We start from the raw sequence: 23,556 nt of genomic DNA, 5'->3' as shown, positions 1-23,556 counted from the left end.
GATATGATAAGGTCGGCTGAGACGGTGGGCTACATACCCGCATCCCCTGCATTCTAGACATCGCCCTGAGTGGCCTAAGGGCCCTTAGGGTCCGCATTGTTTTGAAGGCTTGAATTCCGCCTGCGCCGCAGAGCGACGCTACGAAGTTAATGAGCGAAACCTGCGAGCGAGAAACGAGATCGAATAACAGCAAGAGTAGAAGCTACGTAGAATAGAAATAATTATTTTTTTTTCTTTCTACTAAATAAATTCAGTTGAAGAATATTCGCGACCTGTTTTTATAGTTAAGCAAAAATAATTCGATATATTTATATACATATTTTCATACAGAATCCTTGGTATTTTACACTGGCCCTTAGATCTTTTGATGATAAAAAGATATTAGTATACATAATAGGTTTTGGTAGATAGAGAAGGTACAACACAGCAGTAACAATTAGTAGACGATATACAGAATACAAGACGTAGAAATAAGGTGTTAGGTGAAATTAAAAATCAGCTCCATCCTGAAACAGAATAATTTCTTGTCTGACTTTTTTTTTTCATCTACTATGAGACATGATTTTCAAAAAAATGTTCATTGAAAAGCTTGTGATTAATTTATTTTGGAAGTTTTTAATTATGACTCCTTTAGTATTCATCATGTTTTTACTCAAAGGCTTATTCATCCTCCAAAAGATATTCCCAATAAGCCAGGCATTAAAAAGATTCTTTACATTCTCGTGAATAAAACATCATGTCTCATAGTAATAAGCAGGCAATCCCTGTAAATATCAGATGCTCACGGAGACACGCTGCCTGATAAATATACGTAATATATAATAAAACGTTGAAAAAATTTGCAGACAAATGATTCGGATAGAAAACACATAAGGAAGTTACATAAAAAGCATACTTTGCACAATAACTCCACCAAACTTGGATTAGAAAGGCGTACATGGCAATAGCTAGTACGACAAAGATTCTGATATATAATATAATTATATACATAATATATTATTATATAATATGTATGTATAATATTTATATCGTGTACACTTAAAGATTTTAGACGACAGTGTGTACCTCTGCATACGAGAAAGCACACCACAGTATGCTACAACGTTTCTGTAGCAGCCTTTTTTATTTTTATTCTTTTTTTTGTGTCAATGCTGGCATTTTATCCATTTAGTCTATTTATACATTTAAATATAATTAAAAATTACTTTTATTGTATTTATTCAATAATAAAAAAATAAAAAAAAACAATATTATTGATAGAATAAATTGTGGAAACATTTTAAATCATTTAACAAATGAAAAACTTAATTAATTAGATGCATCTGCATGGAAATAAAATCATTTTGCATTGTGTGCTTTGTAGATAATTGAATGATATTTATTAGATTTATTAGTTAATTGAAGAAGCAATAAAATAACTAATTGACTAAATACCAGCATTGAACAAACTTATAAAATATTTCATGTAAAGTCTTAGCATCGTCGCAAGGCCCTTCACTTACTCTCATCCCCTCCCACCGAGAGACTGCTCGCAAGGGCCTCAATGCCCTCAATGTTCGCATGGAACGGAATGCCGGGATGTCAGCAGCACCAGCCCAGACAGCACCCAAGTTGATGAGTGATAACTATTGTAATCAACTCATATTAAAATAATTTCTACGAACACATGCGAGATTTAATAACACCATTATTTTTTTTAATTCAATCCAGTTTCTCTTCTTCATATCCTTCAGAACTCGAAGAAACAGTAAAATTAGAAAGTATGAATCGATGATTGCTTATTCCCAGAAGACTTATAAACTTTTATAAAATTCAATACGAGTGAGATGAAATTTTTCATAGATTTTCAATAGCTGGTTATTGAATTATTTTAAAGTGTATTGATTTCATCAACAAGTTCAGAAATCTTCGAGAATAACTAACGCTTATTACACTAAATATAGATTTCGAATTGATTTAATAAGTCTGTAAATAGATATCTGCAAGGATAAGAATATAAATAGTACTTCTGATAATAACTTGATGGTCTTGGCCATTTTCAGCACCTAGTGAGGTAAAGAAATGAATTTGTTATTTTTTAACTCATAAAAAATGATTATTTACCATGACAATTATGAAGTCAAGCCAACACCAAGCGTTTGTGAAATACTTTTTGAATCCTAACGCTAACCATTTGATCAACATTTCAAGGAAGAAGATGACTGTGAATATTCGATCCATGTAGTAAAGAATATCTTGAAGAATCGGTCGTTGTTGAAGATGAACATCTTCAAGAGCCTGAAAATGATAATTATTTTAATTAAATTAATATTAAAATATTAAATATTATAATAAGAAAAATGTATCTCCCACATACCAATGCTAAACTACTGAGTAAAATCATAGTTATAACCGCCGTCTCAAAATATTTATTTTCGATGAGTTGAAAAGTCTTGAGTCGCAGATTTGCCCAGCCCTGCCAAAATGGGGCATCATCGTCTCCAGCCAAAAATGGAAACTTTTTATAACAATTATCTGGACAACAATCAGCTGGATAGTCTGCTTCAATTATATCTTCATCAGCTATGATAATGTCCGGACCATCCAACTCATCTTCCTCCTTTTCTTCATCATCATCTAAATTAATTAAATGATTAATGAGTAATCGAAGATATTTATTCATGTAAAAAATTCACACGCCAGATTATGATTGATGTAAAAAGATTTATTACAAACCTTCTTCAAGATCTTCTTTACTGGCGTCTTTTTTCTCTTCACCATCTAACGAATCTACACTTCCTTTATGACTCTCATCTTTGAACGGTCGATTTTTGTGACTTCCATATGATTTATTACTAGAATAGAAATAATCAAGATTTCTATAGTAATCAGATTAACATATCGATTTAAAAAAAATGCTCAGTCAACTACTATTTCAAGTATAGAAAAATAAATTATTTACAAAGAAAACATAGTAATTAATTTACCTGATCGTATCGTCATCATGATGATTAATATAATCATGATCCAGTCTGTAGTCGTGATGATTGATTGAATTTCCCAGGGCCTTGGTATTGTTCATGCTCAGTCTTTCTTTCCTCAATTTGTTTCTCAAATCTCCTTTGCAAAAAGACGAAAAATGAGACTATTAGTTGAACATGAACCAGATTAATAATAGAGAATAATAAACTCGTCACAGAAAAATATTAAGACCATTCAAAACTAAATAATAAAAATTATGACAATAATTACCATGAATGGTAAACTCCATTCCATCCCCAATAGCCACCTCCAGCTGATTGTTGAACTCTTTCGCACTCTTTTTATCTCTATAACCATCAAGCTCTCCATCTGCAAGATCCCGATCTCCGTCCCGGTCAATTCCATCTGCACAGTTATACATGATCTCTAACCCATCCGGGTTACCATTTTTCATGGTCGAAAAATAATATAGGAAAACTGTTCAAATATTAAGTTGCTATATTTGACTCGAGTCAAGAAACCGTTTTGTAATGATCTCGACGTCAAATGAAAAGTTTTATCACCTTTTTTTTTACGCATTTTAGTTGAATAAACTAGCAATACTAGAATTGAAATAATATTATAGCAGAAGCTAATATATTATCTTATATTTTAAAGCGATAAAAGTTTTCTTATTTTAGCAGTACATGCACACCCATTTGGTCCATAATTAATCAGAATGATAACGTCAGAGTGACTTGTAAGAACAGTACAATATTTATTTTTCGATCACGAATTAATTAAAATGATTTTGTATTGCTTTATTTTATAATTGAGTCACAGAAAGTGCAAGTTTAATTTAGTGCAGTATAGCGTGCGTGACTTGTGAGTTAATACGTGGTAAGTTAATTGAACCGAATTAACTGAAAAATCACATAAATCATATTTGCTTTGTGAATAAATTGTATGAGTGATAAATTTACAGTAGATTATTATAAAGACTAAATATTGAATACTTTCAAACTTTTTATCATTTTGATCATAATGATTATTATTCTTTCAATTGAATAAATTAATTTAAATAATCTTTTGCAAAGGGTTTACCTTGAACTGTTTCAATCATCTAAATAAACGAATAATTACAGTAATATTTTATTCATTCGTCGTGCTAAATATTTTATTGCTCTCAATAATGATCCAATTTCATGATGTTATGGAAAAAAAGGAGTAAACAAATGAATATGATAACTTAGAAAAAAAAAAATAAGATTAAATCTACTGTAAACTTAACCAAACAATTGATTTTATTACACAAGTGATTGATTATTAAAGACATTCTGATTAATATTGTCCTCATGAGCGCGTTTTCAACGTAAAGTGATAGGAGTGCGTGTCAAAGTTAATGAATAGACTACATGTTAATTACATCGGTCATATCCACTTCAAATCCAAATTAGAAAAGCAATTAGCGACTATCAATGATTATTTTCCTTTGCAATGATATTCAGGAAGTAGGATCAACTTAATGAGAAAATCATTTTGAGATGATTGAATTGACAGGATTGATCAAAAGAAATAATCAATGACCAACAACTGTAATACAATGATGACAAAACTACACAGCGCACACAGCAAGCGATCTGATTGGATATAAACCTTCTTTCCAACTGTTGGACGGTCCCTCACCTGGCGCCTGATCGGATATCTGGTTCGTAAGTTTGGCCCGCATCATTTTGAGAAGATTGAGGACACTTCGCTTGACCCATTTGATAAACCTTGCTATCCGGTCGATTGCTTCAGCTATTTTATTCGTATCATTGTCTGCTGTAGGCGCCGACAAGTTTGATGAACCAAAGTTGCTCAAAAGCAACGCCAAGAAGAGGTTGAGTACCTTTTAATGAGAGACATTATATAAATTATCATTATCATTACAGCGGGTTTAATTAGTGATTGTTAATTAAATTGTTGGATTATGTAATTATAAATCATACGTACGACTAAATTACCGATGACGACAGTAGCCAAGAAGAATGGAATACATGAGACATCACCAACCAACATGCAATCCCACATTGATTCGATCCATTCTCCGCACAGTACACGAAAAACAATCATGAAGGAATGCATAAAATCAGTAAAGTTCCATCTTGGTAATGTACCATCGGGAAAACGATCGACGTTGTCGGTGTAATTTTTCCCAAATAGCTGCATACCCATCACAGCAAATATAAATATAATAATACACAGCACAAATGTTAAGTTACCCAAGGCTCCTACTGTTCTTCCCATAATCGATATCAACAAATTCAATGTTGGCCACGATTTTGCTAATTTAAATACTCGCAACTGAAATAAAAAGTTAACAATTATTACATTATTTCAATTTAATAATCTATTACAGTTTTTAGATTAAATAATAATTTTATTTACCAATCGAAATGACCGTAAAACTGAAAGACCCTGCACTCCTTCAAGACCCAACTCCAAAAGTGATAAAGCAACAATAATAAAATCAAAAATATTCCATCCCTCTTGAAAGTAATACTTTGGACTCATGGCAATAAGCTTTAACGTTGCTTCGATACCAAATGTAGCAGTAAAAAACTAAAAATCATTATTAAATATTAAATTTTACTCCATTTAACGTTCAATTCTAAAGATTAAGAATTAATTTAAAAAAACTTACGTAGTTTCCTGATTTCAATACCCGCTCCATATCTTTGTCCATATCGTGATGGTCCAATGCCATAAATAAAGTGTTGACTACGATGCAAAGAGTAATAAAAAGCTCTACGAAGGGATCGAAGACTAGTAGAGATACCCATTCTTGAAACTTTAACCAGGCCCAACAACAGTCCCAAACGCACAAAAAATCGATCACACGAACGATTGCTGATAATAATTTTTCCTTAAACGTAGGACCTTCCTCATCGTCATCTGTCGGAAAGTAGTATGTCGAAACTGTATTTTATGTCAGTAAATTAGTTGTGACCCACTCTTTTTTGGGGAAAGAGTTTCTTTTAAAATATTCTATTATTTTATAAGCTTGCTCAACTCAACTGATTTATTCATCAAACAAAAATGATTAAACAACAATTATGTCATTCAAATATCAGCAAATGAATATTTATAAATATATAAATAAATAAAATCCTCATAATATGTCATATAAAGCGCAAAAACGTTATTGAAAAAAGTGACAAAAGCTTAAAATCAAAAAATAATAAAATAAAGTTTAAATATCAATAAATCAATAATCACTGCACGCTTTAACAGCATGCACACTGCATAAATTTCACAAAATTAAAATAAAAATTCATGCAAAAAATTGTAAATAAATGAAAAAAAAAAGATTTGCAACTCCAATAAGAATTCTATTTCCCCAAAAAACACACACAGAATTCATTCATTCTAGCTAGTAATTGTTTTTATACACTGAAAATGTTGCTGACTCTACTCGAATTAATATATAGCACATAAAAACATGATTATACAATTCTCCAAAATTTCTCTAATGAGATTTTTATAATTATAAACACGTGTACAATCGACGTTTACTGTCACACACAAAAAAATACAGTGTTACATAAAAAATCCAATGAATAAAATATTAAATTACCTCCTTGGTCTGATGATCTGCTTTGCCGCCCAGCAGCCTGTTCGATAATGTCATTCAGAACCATAACATCTGAGAAAGTGTAATTCAAGTTAATATATAAAGTTCTAAGTAAAACAATTGTCAGTATTAACTTGGAATAACTATGAATAAGTTTTCACTTCTGACCTTTCATATCAACAACTGCGTTTTGTTGACTGGGTTCTATGAATGGGTTGTCTGGCTGTTTATTTTTACCCAGAGGATCTTCCATGTCTACATCCTGCAAAACATATGGAGAACATTACATTTACTCTATAACAATCATAAATAATTATTTGTATTTATTTAAAAAAATTGGGAAAAAATTGATTTGTTTATAATATAAGATTAAATGAAATATAAGTGGTCGAATAAATTATTTTATATCAAGTAAAAAGAACGAGAATGAAACAAAATCAGATTTTCGTAACATAATCCTTATAAATTCTTACAGAAGCAAGGGAAACATTATGGGATTTGATGAAATTGGATGAGCCAAGCAAAAATCCTTAGATAAAAGTTTTTAATGCAACATTTTTATATGAGATCCATGAGATTCTATCAATAGATGAATTAATAATTCCTTGAATCTTAAATAAAAAAAATCAGCTCATTTTCAATACCATTTTTATTTAAAAAGATTGAATAGATAAATCAGCATTTTCATTATTACTTATCCATCAATATCCTTCATTAATTTTAAGATAAATGCATAAAATACGTTTTCAATATGTATGTTACTAAAAATAAACAATTATCTACTCTAACAATGAAAAATTAATTTAGGAATAGCTCATTGAAGATAACGTTAATAATTAACCCTCTCATTAATATAATTAAAAAGGTTGCTTCTTTAATGAATTGAAGTTATAAATCAATAAATTTAATTAGATGAGCATATTAATAAATCAGGAAGAATGTTTTTTGACACTCACATGATGAAGTTTTTGTGATGGCTCTGTTGCGTGACCATTAACTGAAGGAGGTCGAGCAGATCTACTTCGCAGTCTACTCTCTTTGGTCATAGGTTTTCCAGCATTAGCAATTCCTCCTAGCAGATCTCCATGAGACGTATAAGAAAGTCTTGAAGCGTGCGAGGTGTAGGATGAATGTCTTGATCCTAAACTTGTGTAATAAACGGGAACGACGATTGTTCCATTTTCCTCGGACATTGGAGTGACGGCATTTGAATCGTCGGCGTAAGGCAGATGTTCCTGGGCATCAAGATACGTCGAAAGAACCAGCGGCTTTCTGTCTCCACCAGGAGGACCAACAAATCTTCCTCGTCCATTTCGAATGGTAAATTGATGACTTCCTCGACTCCCTCTTCGTAGGTTGAAAGGAGAGCCAGGAAGACTAAGGCTTGCCTGAAAATTAAATTTACAGGATTACAATCAAGAAATGAACTCGTTGGATTAATTTTAAATAAAAATTATTCAAGTTTTGATTATATTTATACTGAGAGAAAAATTGTTTTAATAAAATCAGAAAAAATGTTGCCCATGTCTTAGTATAATTACATAAAGTCGATAATATCTATCTTTAACATCTATTACATCATTACATAAATATGTAAAGACTATCACGAAGTAAAATCGATACATTTTTCTGTCATATCAATAGTTAACATTTTGTGTTATAAATAATTAAAATATCAGTTACTATGTAAAGCAAACGTATGAAATACTTTACATTGACCAATTTTATAGAAGCAAACATTGTGATAGATAAGAATCAATTGAATAAAATAGTTTTTCAGATTTTTTATCTCAGTATAACACTTCAATTACAAATTATTAATCAACATTAAAAAACAGAGTGAATAAATGGTTGAAAACTAAATAGTTGGTAATTAAAAATAAATATTTGACAGATACGCATGAATTCAGGGATTAATTATAATATTTTTATAGAATATCGTTATTAATTTAATATAATTAAATCGTGAGAAATAGAGTAGAAGAAAAATGAGCCTGTCTCTGGTAACGCGAGAGAAAGAGAGATAGTTGTTGAAGATTTGAACCTATTTAGTTCATTTAAATAGTACGTACGGTTGTAACCGATATCCCATCACGTACCTTCCTCAGATTTTCCCGGTAGGCATAAGTAAACTGGCCATTAGGGGCGCGAGAGACCTTAAGAAAAAAAAAATAAGAAAAGGTATCTCCTACCGAATCGATTTTTTTTTTTAAAGAGTACTAGTTTTTTACATCAACGTTCATATAGGCACGACTTGCAAAAGCACATGTAATTAATTATGTATACGTGGATAATTTTTACTCATTACGAGGATTCGAGGTTTACAACATTGCTGATAAACTGATAAAGATTACGTGAAATAAATTAATAATAATGGCAAGTTTGTTTGTTACCAAGACCTATAGATAATAAATTAATTATTTATGCAAATCCATAGTACCGTTGCGCATGCATATTATTTTAATTCGTGAAATGAATGAGTTATTAGTTTATGGTTACCATCATTTAACTCTGTCACTTAACTTGAAATGCATTTGTAAAATAATTATTCAATGAATTGAAAGTAGTTTTTTTTTTTAAATCATTATGTTTATTTTTGATATTTTAGTTTATTTAATTGACTGTATTTTTTATTAATATCAGTGTAGTCCTTGTAAGTAATATCATGTAATTATTGTTTCTATCTATTTTTTTAGCACATGCATTACCATGCAAATATTTACACTCGCTGGATTTAATTGTCATGCTAATAGTTTAATAAAAATTAATTCTTGTCAAGAAAATATACATATACTTCTGAATAAAATTTCTGTTCTTTTAATAATTTTATAAATAATAAATCACGTATTAGAATAATTAAAATTGATATTTTTGTTATATTTAAAAATAATTTTAATAAATAAATCTTTAAAATTATTAAATAAACAGTAAATTAGCAATTAAAAAGAGTACTTTTAAAAGTCACATATGCATTCTCTGTATGCATCAAAGCAGCCACAAATAATGCCAAATATCAAAGATAAGAATAATAGACAATAAATTGAATAAAAGATAGATTTCACTTCATTTCTTTCGTTATCTCAAATTTTTTTTTTTTAATCTCATTCTTTAATTAGTCAATGTTGACTAATTAAAGAGTCTAAATAAAATGAACTTTGTGAAGTTCGTAATTCAATTATTTTTTTGTTTCTCTTTCACTTGATTAAGAATAAATAAAAATAATACTTACAGCGCTCACTTTGCGGACTTTATTAGCAGCATTGTGATTATTGTTGATTGGTCTGACTCTATATTCGCTAACAGATTCGACGGATCTTATGCTCATTCTCTCTTTATTGTTGTCGTCATTGCTTTTTTCTTGACCAACGAATAATTCGTAACTGTGGCAGGAGAAATTTGAAGGCGATTTAACTATTTGTTCAGCAGCGGCTGCTGCAGCAGCTGCTTCTTTTGCTGCCGCATGTGCAGCAGCTTTATGTTCTTTCGCTAAAGCTGCTTCTTCTGCTTCCTGCAATTAATTATTCAGCTTTTTTTTACTGAACTTAATTAAACCCCTATGATTATTATCATTATTTAAATACTTAATTAATAGTCATACATTGTTGTAAATTAATTACAAGATAGTCTTACTTTAATAAATACAATGATTTATGAATTAATTAGCACTTACTCTGATAGCTTCCTCTTCAGCCGCTTCTTCTTCCTCTGCTTTCTTCTGCAACTCGTCATATGACATGGCTACGATGGCAAGGATCAAGTTTACTAGATAAAATGATCCCAGGAAAATGATAACGATGAAGAACAACATGTGCCAGGGTCCAGCTGACCTCAAAACTAACTGATACAAGTTCTCCCAATAATCCTGGGTCATCAAACGGAAAGCTGACAATAATGCCCATCCAAATGTATCAAAACTCGTGTATCCATAATTTGGATTGTCTCCATAGCCTTGTAAGCATGTGTAACCGGGTTCACACATGCTGGATAAAATGTTTTATTCGATTAGTTCAATTGACCATTAATATTACTTTCATTAATTGGATTAATTTGTTTTCTTAAATGTATTAACTGAAAGTACTCACCCAGCTCCGGATGAATTACCACATAAAGGCATATTTCCATTATCATCAACATACCAATTGGCTGAAAAAATAATATTAAATCAATGTACCAAATAATTTAGAATATACAGAAAATAATGAAAACAAGTTTATTTGTGATTTAATTAAAATATATTTTAAGTGTTGTTGATTTGATTTAGTTGAATATCAAAGCAATTCTGAATTACTTTAATAAATATTAAAGCGATTTAGAAAAAAAATTGATTGAATCGTTCTTAAGATACCCTTGATAGAAAGCTTTTCCTTTTATTCCTCACAACATTAAAAGTGGAAAGTTTTCTCCAAGGGTCATAAGACTTATAATTTGTTTACAGTATATTTTAAAATTGTCCAAGATACTTACTCGAATTACTGACAAACTTTTCCCAGTTCTCATCAGTTAGATTACCCCAGGAACCATCTTCTGGAAAATTTTTTATACATTTTTGCGTAAGGACCCCCATGTAAATTTGGAGGCCCATTAACGCAAAGACGGAAAGGGAGAACATCGTTAAGATTATCACATCGCGCAGATTTTTTACAGACTCTATCACAGCGCCGACAATGGTTTTCAGACCTAAGCAAAGGACAATAAATTAAAATAGAAGGATTCTTAAATAAACAAATAACATATCAGGATGATTGTTATACATATTTGGTGACTTTCAGTGGACTTTAAATAATCAAAAAGTCATTGAGAATAATTTATTATAAAAAGCTCATTAAATAATCAAATAAAATAAAAGAAAAAAACAGGCACCGATTCATTGAAACTAAATAGCATGTCTATAATAATCTGTTTTACTACACTGATCAATACTCTAAGCATACCTGGTACAATAGCGACAGTCTTCAAGGCTCGGAGGACTCGAAATGTCCTGAGAGCGGCAAGGTTGCCTAGATCTATGCCCATCGTCACATAACTGCAATACACCCGAACGTCACACACATTACAGTGATACAAAATAAATGAAATAAAGAAAATTTTTTTTTAATTTTAATTAAATAAAAATAAATAATTAATTAATATAAAATTACAATACTATACTATCTATAATCTACCGCGTTTCATAAAACTCTTATACAAATATCTCAATTATTTCATGCACGATATATAAATATATATATATCATATAAGTATTTATGTAATAATTAATAATGAATCAATATATAATTAAGTTCCTAATTTTTAATTAGATTTAATAAATATTCTATTAACATTTATTAATAACGTATAATTATATTAGTTCTAGACTACTGTTTAAATAATTATTTAATTTATCGCTTTCTATTTCTAATAATAATTATTATTTACCATGAATTTAAACTAATTTTACTAATGTACTAATATGTAAATAAACTTTGTGTTATTCTACATATTTAGTTTGTCTTGATAAAATACAGTACTCAGTTATCCATGAAATTGGTATGATTTTTGTATGGTGAATGATTCAACAGTATTTCTTCATTAATATACAAGGAGACAATATTAATAGAATCAACGTTGTTTATTTTTATACATCACTCGTTAATAAATAGTTATCAGTATTAAAGGTTTATCAGTTCTCAGATGATTTTTAGTAATGCCTACCGATGAGTTATACAGGATCACTACTTGTCTATAAGGAAATTTAATAAGCTTCTTCGTTTATTCTATGAACCTGTTGATTGCTAATGTAAATTTATCGATGTCCATGGAGTATTACATCGATAAAACTATCTAAAGATAACAAATATTTTTCAAAATATTCATTAAACTTTACTCCGCAAATATGAAGGTTATTTATTAAAATAATTAAACAAAAAAATATTTTATTCTTCTCATAAATTTAAATAATAATGACTGAATATAAAATTTTATATTTTGTTATTTGTTGTTGTTTTTCTTTCAAAACTTTTGAGTGAGAAAAATTTATGACCTTAATAGATAATTCAGAACAAAATTGGAGAAATAAAAAAGGAAATGTCATCGTGTACCTTCAAGCGAAGAGATTTTTGTTGTTGTTATTTATATTTTTTTGTCTTCACAAATAAATCAATAAATCAATGAATATGTTTAACTACTCACGCTAAAGCTATAACTACGAAGTCGAGCCAATTCCATGCATCTCTAAGATAGGTAAAAGGCTGCAGAATGAAACCCCTCGCCATCACCTTAACGGCGGATTCAAATGTGTAGATGCCCGTAAATATCACTCTGAAAACATAAATTGATAGCTCAATATTACTTTATATTTGTCATTGCATCATTTTATATTATATGTTATTCAAGAGAAGTTAATTGATTATTTTACAATTATTTCCTTCAACAACACTCTCATAATTTCTGCTGTTTGATGGAGAAATTTTTTTTGTTATTCAAACTAAGCAATAATTCAAAAGCAAAAATAAAACAATGGAATCTATTAATCAATAAATTAGTTCTAATATTCTATGACTATGCAAAAAAAAGTTTTTTCTTTTAAAGACATCAATAATTAAGTCTGTTGCAGGAACAAATCTCTGATCTATTTCAGCAACAGAAATCTCTTTGTGTAGTCTACTATAAGTATTTTATTACTAAACTTACCGAAAGTTACGAGAAATTGATCTAAATATATACATAATCTATAATTTCTTAAAAATAAAATGATTCCTAGAATAAACTTTAGACATACATGTTTATACTTTTAACTGCTATTGGATATATTTTCTATAGACAATCTAGCAAAGCTAATAGCATTATATAATTGATACTTTTTCTTGAAAATTCCATTATCATTATTTTTCTGGAGATTAAACATCAACAATAATTGCTCTGCTTGAGCTGCAGTAATAGCCGGATGTAAAGGGGTAGATGTACGAGTGAATAATTTACGTACTCGGTGGACTCGATGGTGGGCGTAGTGGGCATAATCATGAGTATGCAGTTAACCAAAATAGTGGTGATGATGAATAAGGAAAAGAGCGGGTGGACCAGAATATAAATGGCCACCCGTCGAATTGGATTAAACGGATCGAGGATCCATAAAGCATCCGTCGCCGAGAATCTGAATATATCCTTCCCTTTGCTGATGACCACGAACGTCTAGAAACAAAATCATTTATATTAATAAACTGAAATGAACACACTTATTATTTATCATTTTTCTAAATACTTTATTTTTTGAGCTAATTTCATTCAATCGATCATTCTGATTCTTTACATATGTTTTGGGTATTAAGGTGTTGAAAATAATAGCTATTTTCGACGATAAAAATCATGAATGTCTCCATCATATAAAGTTAATAACTTATCATGCTTGTATCGTTGAATAAACATTTGTGTCAATAAGGAAACTATTTTGATGGTAAAATTATATATTGAAAGCCCAAATTTATTCTAATCTAGATATAATTCATAGGCTTTTATTATCAGTCCTATAATTGTTATGAACACATAGGGAATTGATTTTCAACCAAAATAAATATTTTTTTATTTTTCAATCAATAAATTACTCAATTTGTATTTATAAGTAGATAATTTGTTATACTTGGTATAATTAACTGTTAAACAAAGATTCAAACTTTATCAAGAAGTTAAAAATACAATTGATGAGTACAATGAACTCTAGGGTAAAATACTCTCAAATTAGGTAAGTAATCGACAAGTTATTTAACCCTTGAACAATATCTAAGAGTCATTACATATTTATTGAATATGATAAGAAAAACAATGGGTGTAAGAAACTAAGTAAAATATTCCAAATTGCTTATAAGAATTCAAATTTATTCGTCAAAACAAATTTAAATTTTTCAAGAGAGATGGAAAAATATTCTAAAAAAAGATTTTAAAATATTCAAACTTAAAATGGAAACAGTTTAATAAAAATATTATGTACTAAATAGTTTTACTGAAACATTTTAAAAAAAAAAAATCTAAATCTCATAATTTTGTTACATTTTTTATAGATTTTTATTGAAACTAAAGAAAAATATTACGGTCAAGCATAAAACCTTTTCCTAGAAAACGTTGGTTATATGGCTGTCAAATAAAAAGGTAAAGCTCAAGGGTTCATTATAAGAGTTAAATATGTCCAAGTTTTATAAACCTTTTTAATTTTAATTCACCCATAAAGTCTTTTATTTAAACAAAATTGTTTTTTTTTCTATCCTAAATAAATAAAATTATTTTCGGTTTGTAATAATATTTTGATTGATTATCTTGATAAATTGACTGTAACAATGAGCAAACAAATTATTCCTACCCTTTGATTATGGTAGAAGCTATCAATATCTTCAAGAGGCGTCGAGGCCAGCTCGGGGGGAAATTCGTTGTGCAATCGGACTGGAAGGGGCCCCCCTTGCTCAAACATTGGATCAGGCTGTGGACCCTCATCTTCGTCTTCGTCGTCATAACGGGCCTGTGAAACATGGGTAACATTTTATTATTTGCTCATCATGTCACATTTAACATTTAATTCTATCTCTATGTACACATTTCATTGTATCATTGATGGTTTTATTTTATATTAAATACCAATAAATTCAGTTTTTTTTTTTCTTTCTCTGATGCATATGGCTCTGTTTTTACTTTTGTTTTTTTTACAAACAAATGTAATATCCAGAGACATTAAATATACAGCACAGTTATTTTTTCTTTACAAATTTATTGATTGATTTCATATTGTCTTTAATTTTTAGTAGCACCTGTGAAATGAATTTATTTTTTTATTTTTACTTGTAGAAAATTTTTTTTTTCAATTATTGATCAGTGTACATATCCTATAAAAAGTGTTAATTTTTATTAAAATTGTGTACAATAGCAAGTGTAGTGTATTTGCATGTATAAACTATTGTTATCATCTATTCTAAATTTGTTCCTACGATCTATCCTAGTCATCTATTTTTCAGCCGAAAAATAATATAACTTTTTGAGTGTCTTTAAAGTTGAAATTCCATAGAGTTTGCGCGTGCAAGCAATCATTAAAATAATGAAAATAATTAAAACTTAATGAGTATATTCGGTATGTATTGTTTATACACTGATAAAAGGCTTTAAAAATAATTCGTATTGAAAAATGTGTGTTTCTTTGTTGTTTCTATTTATTTGAAGCATTTTGTATTTAAACATTCATTATATAAAAGCAATACGAAAAATTGTACACTGCTTTAGGCAAACTCTTCTCATAATATTTTTAATTGTATAAAAATATTATCCATTTAATTAACATAAAAAGTTATTGTTGGATATTTACATCAAAACTATTTAATTAAATAATTGATACGAAATGAGAAAGCAAAAAGGAAAAAATATCTTGAGAAGAGTAAATTAAATGAAGCAAAAGCATTCAACTGTTCCCCAGTGTATAGAATAATTGATTAAAAATAACTGTGTTCGTGTGTACGTGTTTCTCTAGATACTAGAACAAGCTCTAGTCAATATACATATATTATCTATGCCTCTAAATGCTGTGGGTTTAATAAAAATAAAGAAAATATGTGTAATTAGCTTGATTATATTTAAGATACTTGGCATGATGCAACATCTTACTTCTTTTTTCTTTTTCTTCCGTCCATAACCACCCTGGAATTGCACAACAGGGAAAGAGTTACACACATACAACACAAACAAGTAGGAAAAAGAAGAAAATTATCAATTGAATTACTTTCAAATTTTTTTTACAAGACAATCTAGATATTATTTAATTCTATTATTATTCATTACTTTAAAGTTCAAAGAATAGTTGATATTATTATTTCTATATCATACATTAATAATAATTATTATTATGATTATAAAATTGCTTCAAATTCTTTCTAAAGGGTATCAATGATATTTCTATAGAACGAAATAATTATTATTAGGGCAAGGTATTGCGGAAGATTAGAAGTGTAATAGAAGATACAAGATAGAGTCAGGCACAGCATAAATATGACATTGCATACATCGAGCTCTCGCACGCGACTGTTTTAATATGTACTTTAAGAGAACAGAGAACACAGGAAAACTCTGTATCGACTTTATAATAGTAATAAAATATATAGAGTTAGTTAATCCCACTGACGCTACTACTAATGTTACATGTTCAAGCACACACCCAACACTGGTACAACAATAAAAGTCAACAGTTAACGCGATTAATAGATTTATTCAGTATTAATCACTAAATAAATTTCAATTATCAAATTAAAATAAAAACAACCAATTTATAAAAGATTATAAACCGTATTAAAAACTATATACAAAAATAAATCAAGCTTGTATTTATTTTATAATGAAAATTCAATTGCCATTTATCAACCTGTTCAATCAGAAATTAGCTATAATAATTACAAAACAAAAGCTCTGGAGTATTTAAATATTTATCAATTTAAGACAACTTTGCAGCAAATATTTATGAGATTATTAATGCTCGTCAGTTATGGACGATAAATAAACAGAGCGAATCGAGTTAATTTAATAAACAAAAATCACCGCTAAATGGAATTATTCTATTTTACAAAAATAAACACAAAAAAATATGTTTATATAAATAAGCTTTTAATGACCTGTATTCTTGTAATTCTTTGATCAATTTAATTTTTAAACACAACGAATCGATTATAATTTACAACTTTACCTCGGCCACCTGTACGCAAGTAAGGCAATATGCGCGTTGCAATATAAAAAAAGCATTTTTACCTTGTAAACATAATAATTATTCAACTTCAGCACACATGGCTTTCTAAGCTTTTCCATCAAATGTCTGATTATTATTCTCATTAATGTTGTTGTTTATTAATTGTTTAGATATCTTGTCTGAATAAATAAACTAATTGGATATTATTGTTTTTTAATCGGTTTTAACTCTATATTGATTTTATTTAAAGTCTGACTTGAACGTGATAACACCACTTGATTAAAAAATATAAAACCTTAAAATGGGAATAAAAATATCCATACCTCGCTTTGTGCTCTTTTAGCCTCGAGTTCTTTTTGCTTAGCAAGTTCTTCGGCAATGCGAGCCTCAATCGCAGCCAAGGATTCCCGCGTGAACGGACGGAACAAACTTCGTTCTTCTGATAGGGAGTCAAAATCTTCGGACATTGTCTACGCTGCGCACAACGACGGCACCTTCCTGTAATTGTACCTTTTATTTCTTTCCTGCTTTTAAATCCATCCTATCACTCTCATCTATATTTCAATTAATAGAAAAAATTGAGTGAAACGATCAATTAACCTTGTCAAAATATTCATTAGTGAATATATGATATATTGCAAGAATAATCCAGGTCAACCATTAAAGATTTTTTACCAAATGAAAATTAAACATAACATTTAGGGAAAAAGTTACTTTTTTTGATTTCAACGAATTTTCATTAATTACTTTTTTGTGATTTTAATATGCTAATTATAGTTAAAAGTACTAATCTTGATAAGATATTAGGGGAACTTCAGAACTCCTATTAGTAGCCTTCATAAAAACTAATCAAAATAATTCATAATAATTCTTTTTTGCTTTTCAAAAAGCAATATAAATTAAGTTTTTTACAAAAATTATATCAACTTTTTTTTTTTAATTATCTAAAAAGGCGAAAATTGATTTCAACGGTTCTTTTTTTTTATTCAACATTAAAAATAATTGTCATGTGTTGTCTTGATGATGTCAACCCTGGATAGTTCTTTCAATATAACAGGGATAAAGAGCATCATTACCTTGCGGTAGGTGCTAACAGTTCCTGAAATGACGGCTATGTGTCTTAGGTGAAAAGTAATAAAACTGTCGATGGCGAAAGTGTTGCTGTAAGCGAGATATAGAAATATCAATATCAAGGTGCTTCTTGAATTTGGAATGCGCGGTAGTGTACAAAGAAGTTTTGTAGGATCGGACGGATAAATGCGGCTGTTGCACCACGTAGCTTCTCGTTATCTCGCTCTCTTTCTTTTCGCCGCTTGCAAAAATACTCCGCCGTCTCGTTAGGTAAGTATCACTCCTCACGTTATGCCTGCGTCTCCCGGTATTGTTCGGTGAAATTGCGGCGACCAGTAGTGAACGCGCTCCGGCAGTGCGTGGTATGTTGGGGCCAGTCCAACGTGAACCAAGATTTTTCATGTCCGACCTGAAATATTCATACATCGTTAGCATTATTTCATGGATGTTTTGCAATAAAAAAATTTCTTTCATTAAAAATTTTTAAAGAAGAAAAATGCTTTTTATGTTTACAATCTAAAGATTAAAATTATTATCAACAACTGTCAGCAAAAAGTATTCAAAGTTGTTCTTCGTTAATTCATACTTGTAATTAACGAAAGATGTAAAACAGAATTGGAGACCACCAGATGTAGGTTGCAAAAAGAAAAAAAAAAATTGTACTCTCATTGTTAGTTGTAATTTTTTTCACTTTACAAAAATGATTTCTCTTCAATATGCACTTGAATTTAATGAAGAAAACATACATACGTATACATGAAGCGACGACGATGTGCTCAATCTGCTATTGTAATTATCATAGCCTGGACTTTTAAGCGATACGCCGTTATCTATTACAAAAGATAAAAGCAAAATTTCAATCAATATCTCATTTTTTCAACATTCAGGCATTTTTTTTTCAAAGTTCTATGATGAAACTGAATCACTAATCTATTATTCATAAAGAAATTCCACGAATTAGAATAAAATTCCACTCTTTTCCAATATTTCAATAAAAATGTCAACCTAAAAAAAAATAAATAAATAAATATTAATAATCATTACAATAAAATTGATTAAAACAGAGGAAAAAAAAAGGTTTGAATAAAGTAATAATAATTAAGAAGAAATAAAGTGAAGTGATGTTTAATTAATTAGCATAAGAGTAACCCTAGGATTCATTAAGAGTGAAAGACGTAAGTGGACAAGTTTCCATAAAGAAGTAATGTTTAATTTACGTGCATTAAAGTGGATATATCGTTTGAACAAAACGATGTTACTCGATACTCCTTCCGATATGGATTCAAACGTCGACCTAACTCGGCAACTAACCGCGATTGGGCTATCGCGTGTCAATGGAAAGTAGGTGAACACGTTACAGTCTGTGCCGAAGTCGTTACAGTCCCCAACGAGTCAGACTGCCCGACGGCGAGAGAGTCGCTGCAATTCCATGTCCTATTACGTTTGCAACATATCGATCGTACCACGCCGACCAACTAAACCGATTCCACCCTTACTTTTATTTTTTTCCCATAAGTATGAGGTCAACCATCATTTTCAGTGACTACACTCTTTTCTGTTTATCTAGGCTATCAATCAGTCATCTTCCTATTACCTTTATGGGTAATAGAATTATTCATTTTCAGTCAAATATAAAAATTTAGATCGCCTTAACTGATCGATACTCGACGTGAAGGTTATTGTTGTTTTTTTTATCAATAAAATATGACTTTATATTTTCATTCTATCTATTTTATAGAGATAAAGATATATAATAAATATTGAAAACTCAGGAAATAGGGTTGGTTTATCGAAACTATTTGATTAGTTGATGATGAATGAATATAAATTAACTAGATAAAAGAAATTGACAGGATAGATGAGAAACGCGCCATCTTAGCGTAGTTATCGCGACACCAGCGTCACCAAGTGTACACTCTGAGAAATATTACGTAAAAATTACTTCACATTAGAAATTTGAATTATTAATCTAGTTAGTTAATCCGAGATATTTTAGACACTTAGTACTTATTACGAAGAAATATATGAGTTTTAATTCTCATATCTATTTAAAATTACCATACAAAATCAGCACGTTTTACAGGATTTATTTATTAGATATAAATTTCCTAACCATAAAAAAAGGAAGAGTCTCAAGTGTTAAATTATATTAAACAATTTTCAGTAGTTTAATTTAACAAAATTCATTCTAGGATAATGTTATTGAATTTACTAATCCGGCAACAGGCACATTCACGGTAGAATTCTCATGACAATCAGATAACAAAATGTGAAAAGTTAATGTATAAAAAATGAATGAGTAAAAATCGTTGTAAAATAATTTATATTCACTGCTTTACAGTTATAAAATCATCAACGTTTGAATTACTGCTATTATTATCACTTTAAACAGTTAATATTAACAAATTCATTTTTAAAAAATAAAAAATATAATAAAATATTAATTAATTTTTTAAAATGTTTTATGTTTATTATATGAAAGTTAGACTAATTTAAAACTTGCATGATAAAAGTTATTTTAGTAAAAATTATTTAAGAAAAAAATTAAATTTTTTATTATGTTATTCTTGAAATATCTCGTGATTACTATTTATGACGTGGTAATTTTTAGTAGATATTCTTCTCAGTATACAATAAGAGGGTGCTAACGGGGTAAATGCCGATGCCACAAGATGACGTCATGAATCAGGACGCGCGGACGTTGCAGAAAAATGTTGTCATGACAACATGAACCTAGTGAATGGTACTGACATACAATAGCCACTCCTTACAGTTGACAATTTAATTGGGCAAATAATAAACTTACGTCAATTACTACCTAATTACCCTCTATTTTCCTTTACACTTTTTATTCTTTCTTTTCAAACCAAAATTGATTTTAAAATACCACGAAACATAATACATTATTTATTTAACATTACTCTATTATTTAAAAATAACTATAAAAAATATTGCATAAATAAATAAATAAATAAAAAAGAAAAATAAAATGATTCATTTCAAATGAAAACAAATAAACGAATAATTTCTTAATGTCCTAATAAAAAAATAAAACGAAATAATAAATAAACTGATAGCTTATAAATAAAATTGACTATAAAGCTTCTTAATCTTTGGGAGAATAAAATAGTCAAGCCATAAAGAAAAAATAAAAATTAATTGGTGTAATGGTTGGAAGATGACGGGCGATATCAAATGATTTATAAGAGCAAAGTGCAAGGCTAAAGGAAATATTTAAGCTAAAAGGAAAGATTCATCTGGTCGATGGGAAAGTAGTAAAGAATTTGAAATGGCGCCGGCGCTTACTCTCTTGCTCTCGACTTGAGCTTCACGTCTGTCTATCTAGTGTTATACGAAGCGAAAACGTAGAGTCGCCTGGGGCTGCGGAATAGAGTGCGGTTGTTCGTTACTTCCGTCGTTTGACTTTCTTCTCCTTTACATATATATATATATATATATTTGCAAATATACTTAATGTATATATATATATCGACCTAGTCATGAATACCAACTGAACCTTGTCATCACACATAGCCCAATATTCTACTGACAATTATACATTTATACATAGTCTCTATATGACTTTATAGCACACAAGAAACTACTATTTGTATTTCGCCACATCACGCTTCAACGTCACATAATTTATTTATAATTATCTAATCCGTTCATCCTCACGAATTTTTTTTTTTTAATTAATCTCCTGTGTGATATGATTTCCTTTATCCATATAGTCATCACTCAATTTAATAGAAACATTATTTGCTGCTCTCAATACAAGCGAAATATAAATACCGGTTTGACCCAGTTACTGCCTCTATCCGCATGGCCATTTCACCCTCACCCTCTTGTCCCTCCGCCGCACCCCGATAGCGTTGTCGTGCCGCTCAAGCCGCATTAACGTTTGCTTCACTCTGATTCAAAGCAAGAAATTTACTAACGAATACTCCCTCTAATCTTTCCTCTATACTATGACATTCGTATTTATTAATGTCATGGTCAATTTGAGTTGTTTTCAACATTTTGGACGATGCTTTCAATGATTAGGAGAGACTTATCCTGGTTGAGGGGAAAAGAATGGCAGATACAGATAACAGGGTAAACAATCGTAATAAATAATGGTATAGAATTAATGATAAAATAGTCTTGAACGATGCAGTATGTGTCGCGGCATGGCGTGACGTTGGCGGGAAGACGAGAAGTAAAGGGGATGAAGAAATAGAGGGGAAAAAGTGTTGGGGTTAGACTCGAAGCATGCTGGCTGCTGATGCCGGCCCCGATCCTAGTGCGGGGTCATGCGCGCGACTCCTCGATGCTTCATATAAGAATATACACTACGGACGGTCTGCGCGCGCCCTACTGACCTGCTACTGCTTTGTTACTCTTGTTGCCACCGAATATTCAAAACAGAACACACATACAATACCTCTAGACCTCTATCTCTAATTGACTGTTTAATCATTCAAAAAAATTCATACCTCATTATATTTAGGTGAAATAGTCAAGCACGAAAGATAGTCATTAAATCGAATAAAATTATTGACTTTTGCTAGTAATTCATTGTGACTGCTACCGCCTACTACACACCCCTGTTATTTATGTACTTATTACATATTTCATTTAAGCTGGGATTGATATATCAGCATCAGTAACTGTAATTGACTATAGCAGTTACAGTGTAAAAGAAATGTTTAAAAGATATGACAGTTCTGGTTGGATATATATACAAAGATGAAATCAATAAGCTTGATAGGTTTACAAGCATATATTCTCGTCACTAAGCTCAACTTGTATATTCTCTTGTCAGATAATTCCCCTTGTGATTTTCAGTAACTCGCACGTTGTATTATCACCGTAGGTAGGTATATACCCACATACAATATGCCATCGCATGCTTGATAAAGCGCGCGCAGCCTTGGCCTCTGCCGAAGCCAATCGTCCGTTCTAATAGACTCTTGTCATTTCTTCCCGTTGAGGTATTAAAGCCCTCAAGCTCATTGAAAGTTCAGCCGAGTCGAGCGGAAAAATAAACGTCAGATAAAACGAGAAAGAGCATGAGGGGAAATGAGTATCTTAGATCAGACACGACAGTGGATGCGGATGGCGCAGTAGGTACAATCGTTCAATGACCAGCCCCCAGTTTTCCCGGAACTCGACCTGCACTACTTACGCCGGCTGACTTTTACACACTTGTGCTACTTTTACAGCTGCTCTTTTGTTATTTGTTTTATCAATTTATTGTTGTCTA

The 23,556-nt window shown here is 30.1% G+C and overlaps 1 protein-coding gene across 24 annotated transcripts in view; it reads right to left on the bottom strand.

Moving 5' to 3' along the window:
* para (paralytic) overlaps nucleotides 1-23,556 on the bottom strand; it is a 34,450-nt gene that overhangs the window by 9,461 nt on the left and 1,433 nt on the right. Inside the window, exons 2-27 of one of the 24 annotated variants that reach the window (XM_035085060.1) lie at nucleotides 19,059-19,138; nucleotides 18,314-18,717; nucleotides 17,561-17,791; nucleotides 16,169-16,201; nucleotides 14,883-15,038; nucleotides 13,518-13,723; nucleotides 12,725-12,853; nucleotides 11,488-11,579; nucleotides 11,021-11,233; nucleotides 10,639-10,699; nucleotides 10,227-10,536; nucleotides 9,786-10,064; nucleotides 8,656-8,712; nucleotides 7,513-7,944; nucleotides 6,725-6,818; nucleotides 6,560-6,628; nucleotides 5,627-5,901; nucleotides 5,371-5,544; nucleotides 4,936-5,286; nucleotides 4,597-4,831; nucleotides 3,232-3,366; nucleotides 2,967-3,099; nucleotides 2,716-2,834; nucleotides 2,357-2,616; nucleotides 2,104-2,277; nucleotides 1,503-1,625 (exon numbers count right to left, since the gene is read on the bottom strand). In XM_035085060.1, coding sequence (XP_034940951.1) covers nucleotides 1,503-1,625; nucleotides 2,104-2,277; nucleotides 2,357-2,616; nucleotides 2,716-2,834; nucleotides 2,967-3,099; nucleotides 3,232-3,366; nucleotides 4,597-4,831; nucleotides 4,936-5,286; nucleotides 5,371-5,544; nucleotides 5,627-5,901; nucleotides 6,560-6,628; nucleotides 6,725-6,818; nucleotides 7,513-7,944; nucleotides 8,656-8,712; nucleotides 9,786-10,064; nucleotides 10,227-10,536; nucleotides 10,639-10,699; nucleotides 11,021-11,233; nucleotides 11,488-11,579; nucleotides 12,725-12,853; nucleotides 13,518-13,723; nucleotides 14,883-15,038; nucleotides 16,169-16,201; nucleotides 17,561-17,704 — 4,254 coding nt within the window. In that variant the 5' untranslated portion in view covers nucleotides 17,705-17,791; nucleotides 18,314-18,717; nucleotides 19,059-19,138. Of the gene's footprint in view, nucleotides 1-37; nucleotides 161-1,502; nucleotides 1,626-2,103; nucleotides 2,278-2,356; nucleotides 2,617-2,715; nucleotides 2,835-2,966; nucleotides 3,100-3,231; nucleotides 3,367-4,596; nucleotides 4,832-4,935; nucleotides 5,287-5,370; nucleotides 5,545-5,626; nucleotides 5,902-6,559; nucleotides 6,629-6,724; nucleotides 6,819-7,512; nucleotides 7,945-8,655; nucleotides 8,713-9,785; nucleotides 10,065-10,226; nucleotides 10,537-10,638; nucleotides 10,700-11,020; nucleotides 11,234-11,487; nucleotides 11,580-12,724; nucleotides 12,854-13,517; nucleotides 13,724-14,882; nucleotides 15,039-16,168; nucleotides 16,202-17,560; nucleotides 17,792-18,313; nucleotides 18,718-19,058; nucleotides 19,139-23,556 lie in introns of all 24 variants that reach the window. The other 23 variants (XM_035085058.1, XM_035085063.1, XM_035085062.1 and 20 more) reach the window with 23 other exon arrangements.

Source organism: Chelonus insularis, unplaced genomic scaffold (genome assembly GCF_013357705.1).
Source record: "Chelonus insularis isolate UGA/USDA-ARS -01 unplaced genomic scaffold, ASM1335770v1 contig_399_pilon, whole genome shotgun sequence".
Lineage (NCBI taxonomy): Eukaryota > Metazoa > Arthropoda > Insecta > Hymenoptera > Braconidae > Chelonus > Chelonus insularis.
Note: the sequence above shows the minus strand (reverse complement) of the source record. Positions and strands in the feature narration are given on the sequence as shown.